We start from the raw sequence: 4,631 nt of genomic DNA on the forward strand, positions 1-4,631 counted from the left end.
GTCAGCGCTGAGGGAGCGCCGCACCGTCGGAGGGTCAGCGCTGAGGGAGCGCCGCACCGTCGGAGGGTCAGCGCTGAGGGAGCGCCGCACCGTCGGAGGGTCAGCGCTGAGGGAGTGGCACCCTGTCGGAGGGTCAGCGCTGAGGGAGGCCGCACTGCCCCTTGATACTGCAGAAATTGAATCTTGCTGAAGTGAGAAATATGTTATTGAAGCGTTTCATTTTGCACCCATCAACATAAATGCAAGAATATTAAGTATGAATCTTCACACAACCATGGGAATTTTTACCACAGATGAAGAAGGTACTGATTGTTTGGCAAATGAACTCTGATTGGTTGCTGTGTTGTTATGCAGAAAGCAGTAGGGAATAGATTCTCCAAGCTTTTGGACAGCCAAAAAAGGTGCAAGGTTGGAACATTTAGCTTTTGATTTTAGAGAATGGGTCCCTGCATATGTATGAATGTTGTGTTTATTTTAATTTAAGGTATTTTTCTGATCAACCTGTTCAGAGATGTTATTACACACCTCTGGGGCAGGTGGGACTTGAACCTGGGCCTCTCAGTCCAGGGGTAGGGACGCTACCTCTGAGGGCCTGAATGAATGTTGTATGCAAGCATAAATGAGCCATGTGATGAGCTTGACTGATCATCTTAAATTCTGAGGAAAGGTTACTTGACCCGAAACGTTAATTCTGATTTTTATATAGGATCAAGGAAAACTCCAAGGCTTTTTACACGTATGTGCAGAACAAGAGAATGACCAGAGAAAGGGTAGGGCCGATCAAGGATTGTAAAGGGAATTTGTGCACAGAGCCTAAAGAGATAGGAGAGGTCCTTAATGAATACTTTTTCTTCAGTATTCACAACTGAGAGGGACCGAGTTGTAGAGGAGGACGTTGTGAAACAGGCAGGTAGGCTAGAGGAGGTTGATGTTAGTAAAGAAGATGTACTAGGAATTCTGAGGAAGTTGAAGATAGATAAGTCCCCCGGGCCTGATGGGATTTATCCAAGGATTCTATGGGAAGTGAGGGACGAGATCACAGGGTCTTTGGCGATGATCTTTTCGTCTTCACTGTCCATGGGTATAGTGCCAGAAGATTGGAAAGAGGCAAACGTCATTCCCTTGTTCAAAAAAGGGAACAGGGATAACCCCGGAAATTACAGACCAGTTAGTCTTACGTCAGTGGTAGGCAAATTATTGGAAAGGGCTCTGAGAGACAGGATTTATGATCACTTGGAAAGGCACAGTTTGATTCGTGATAGTCACCATGGATTTGTGAGGGGTAGATCATGCCTCACAAACCTTATTGAATTCTTTGAAGAGGTGACCAAACACGTGGATGAAGGTGGAGCAGTGGATGTGGTATACATGGATTTAAGTAAGGCGTTTGATAAGGTTCCCCATGGTAGGCTCATGCAGAAGGTAAGGAGGCATGGGATAGGGGGATATGTGGCAGATTGGATTTAGAATTGGCTGACCCTTAGAAGACAAAGGGTGGTAATGGATGGAAAATATTCAACATGGTGCTCAGTTACGAGTGGTGTACCACAAGGATCTGTTCTGGGTCCTCTTCTATTTGTGATTTTTGTAAATGATCTGGATGAAGGAGTGGAAGGGTGGATTAGCAAGTTCGCGAACGATACCAAGGTGGGTCACATTGTGGACAGTGCGGAGGGCTGTTCTAGGTTACAAAGGGACATTGATAGGATGCAGAGCTGGGCTGAGAAGTGGCAGATGGAGTTTAACCCTGAAAAGTGTGAGGTGATTCATTTTGGAAGGACAAAATTGAAAGCAGAATACAGGGTTAACGGAAAGATTCTTGGCAGTGTGGAGGAGCAGAGGGATCTTGGGGTTCATGTTCACAGTTCCCTGAAAGCTGCCACCCAGGTGGATAGAGTTGTTAAGAAGGCGTATGGTATGTTAGCTTTCATTAATAGAGGGATTGAGTTCAAGAGCCGTGAAGTTATGCTCCAGCTATACAAAAGCCTGGTTTGGCCACATCTGGAGTATTGTGTCCAGTTCTGGTCACCTCATTACAGGAAAGATGTGGAGGCGTTGGAAAAGGTGCAGAGGAGATTTACCAGGATGTTGCCTGGAATGGAGGGAAGGTTTTACGAGGAAAGGTTGAGAGAGCTAGGGCTTTTCTCTTTAGAACGACGAAGGATGAGAGGTGACTCGATAGAGGTGTACAAAATGATCAGAGGTATAGATAGACAGCCAGAGACTTTTTCCTAGGGTGGAGGTAGCTTTTACGAGGGGACATAGTTTTACTCAGAGAGTGGTAGGGGCGTGGAATGCATTGCCAGAGAGGGTAGTAGAGTTGGCCTCATTAGGGGCATTTAAGCGGCTATTAGATAGACATATAGATGATAGTATAACGTAGCAGTGGAGGTTAGATAGACCTTAGGTTTCGGGTAAAAGTTCGGCACAACATGGTGGGCCGAAGGGCCTGTACTGTGACGTACTGTTCTATGTTCTATGTTTTCTTCACAGATGCTGCCAGACCTGCTGAGCTTTTCCAGCAACTTCTGTTTTTGTTTTTGTTTTACAGCATTCACAGTTCTTTCAGTTTTTACTGGGATGATCCCTGGTAGGGAGGAATTGTCTCATGAGTAAAGGCTAAACAGGTTGGGACTCTACTCACTGGAGTTTAGAAGGATGAGAGATAATCTCATTGAGACAATAGGATTCTTAAGGGGCTTGACACAGTAAATACTGAGGGGATGTTTCCCCTCATGGGAGAGTCTAGGACCAGAGTGCATAAACTTAGAATAAGGGGACAGTAATTTAACACTGAGATGAGGAGGAATTTCTTCTCTCAGAGGGTTGTGAGTCTTTGGAACTCCTTGCCACAGAGTGCTGTGGGAGCAGAGTCCTCATGTATATTTAAGGCTGAAGAAGATTCTTGATCAGTCGGGGAATCAAGGGTTACAGGGAAAACGTAAGAAAGTCAACATGAGGAATGTCAGATCAGCCAAGATCCTATTGAATGGCAGAGCAGGTTCGAGGGGCTGAATGGCCTTCTCCTGATCCTGAGTGAAGGACAGAAAGCTTCAGCAACATCTGTGTTTTCAGTGAGATTGGAGTTCTGTCCTATCAAAAATGTCTTCATATAATGAAGCCCAGGAGTTGGAATTCACTGGCTGTTTAGGGCAGCGCATACAAATTCAGTAGTAGCCATTGAAAGGGGAATTTTCAGAAGGGGTATGGAAGGAGACAGAATGAGATCAACTGGATGCTCATCAGGAGATCCAGAGCAGACTTGATAGGCTGAATGAACTTCTGTGCTATATTAACAAGGAAGCTATTTGGTCCATCTAACCTATGCCACTTTGAGAGAGCTTTCTAATTATTTCCACTCCCTGTTCTTACCCCAACAACACTGCAATTATTTCCCTTTAAAATGTTAATGGGCTATTACATTAACCTGATAACAATTTCAAACAAATATCTCTCTAAATCCTTTTTGCGAGTTCCTGTTGGATCTTCTTCCACCACCCTTTTAGGCAGTGCATTCCAGATCTCCATGTGGAGAAAGTTTCTCCCTCTTGGCTTCATATATCAACTACCTTTTCTTTCCTTTATTCATTCACGGGATGAGGGCATCACTGGCTAGGCTGGATTTATTGTCCATCCCTAATTGCCCAGAGGGCAGTTCAGAGTCAACCATGTTGCTGTGGGTTGGAGTCACATGTAGGCCAGACCAGGTAAGGATGGCAGTTTCCTTCCCTAAAGGGACATTAGTGAACCAGATGGGTTTTTCCTAACAATCAACAATGGATTCACAGACATATTAGATTCTTAATTCCAGATATTTATTGAATTCAAATTCCACATCTGCTGTGGTGGGATTTAAACCCCGGGTCCCTAGATTAACAGTCCAAGCAATAATACCACTAGGCCATCACCTCCCCTGATAGCTTTCTGCTCAAGTTACCCGCCTACCTGTCACGGAAGCAGTTTGTAATATTTACGCTTTCAAAACACTTCCTAATTTGAACATTTTCAACAGTGCAGCAGTCATTACTCTGATGTTAATTTATAAACGTTATTTCATATTACCGCCTGCATTTTTCTATCATTTTTATCTCAGAGACAGAAATCTAAATTCTCACCAGTCTGGCGATTCCTGAAAGTTTTGATTGTCATTTGTGGTTTGATTGCAGCCGATCTCAGTTGGAGAGTTTGCCCTGCTGATGTTGGAGCTATTATAGAATGTTTGAGTGACGTGTTTATCTTATTAAAACCACTTCCCCATATACGTGAAGCCACATGACTTCCTGCATTGGTTTATTTTCTTTTCCCTCACTACTTGGAACAAAGGGCTGATTGGCCTGCTTCTACACTGTAGGGGTTCTATGATTCTATGTCAGTTATTCAGAGGGAGGGCTGTGGGTGTCGCTTTGTCGACAGTAATAGTCTCAATCAATGATACAGTTCTGAACCTGGATTTTGATCCCATTTCCCATTTTATGGGTGGTAATGTCAAATACAAGGGGGCATAGGTTTAAGGGGAGAGGGAGAAAGTTTAAAGGAGATACACAAGGCAAAGTTTTCTTTACACAAAGGGTGGTAGTTGCCTGGAACACACTGCTGGGGGAGGTGGTAGAAGCAGTTACAATAGCAATGTT

General features: G+C 44.2%; 1 protein-coding gene across 4 annotated transcripts in view; it reads right to left on the bottom strand.

Moving 5' to 3' along the window:
- LOC109936826 (interleukin-1 receptor accessory protein-like 1) overlaps positions 1-4,216 on the bottom strand; it is a 21,201-nt gene extending 16,985 nt beyond the window's left edge. For 3 of the 4 annotated variants that reach the window (XM_048597552.1, XM_048597551.1, XM_048597550.1), the window contains exon 1: positions 4,116-4,211. In XM_048597552.1, the coding sequence (XP_048453509.1) occupies positions 4,116-4,149 (34 nt within the window). In that variant the 5' untranslated portion in view covers positions 4,150-4,211. Of the gene's footprint in view, positions 1-4,115 lie in introns of all 4 variants that reach the window. The other variant, XM_048597553.1, reaches the window with a different exon arrangement.
- Between the last annotated feature and the right edge of the window lie 415 nt (positions 4,217-4,631).

The sequence above is a fragment of the Rhincodon typus genome, chromosome 6 (assembly GCF_021869965.1).
Source record: "Rhincodon typus isolate 14 chromosome 6, sRhiTyp1.1, whole genome shotgun sequence".
Lineage (NCBI taxonomy): Eukaryota > Metazoa > Chordata > Chondrichthyes > Orectolobiformes > Rhincodontidae > Rhincodon > Rhincodon typus.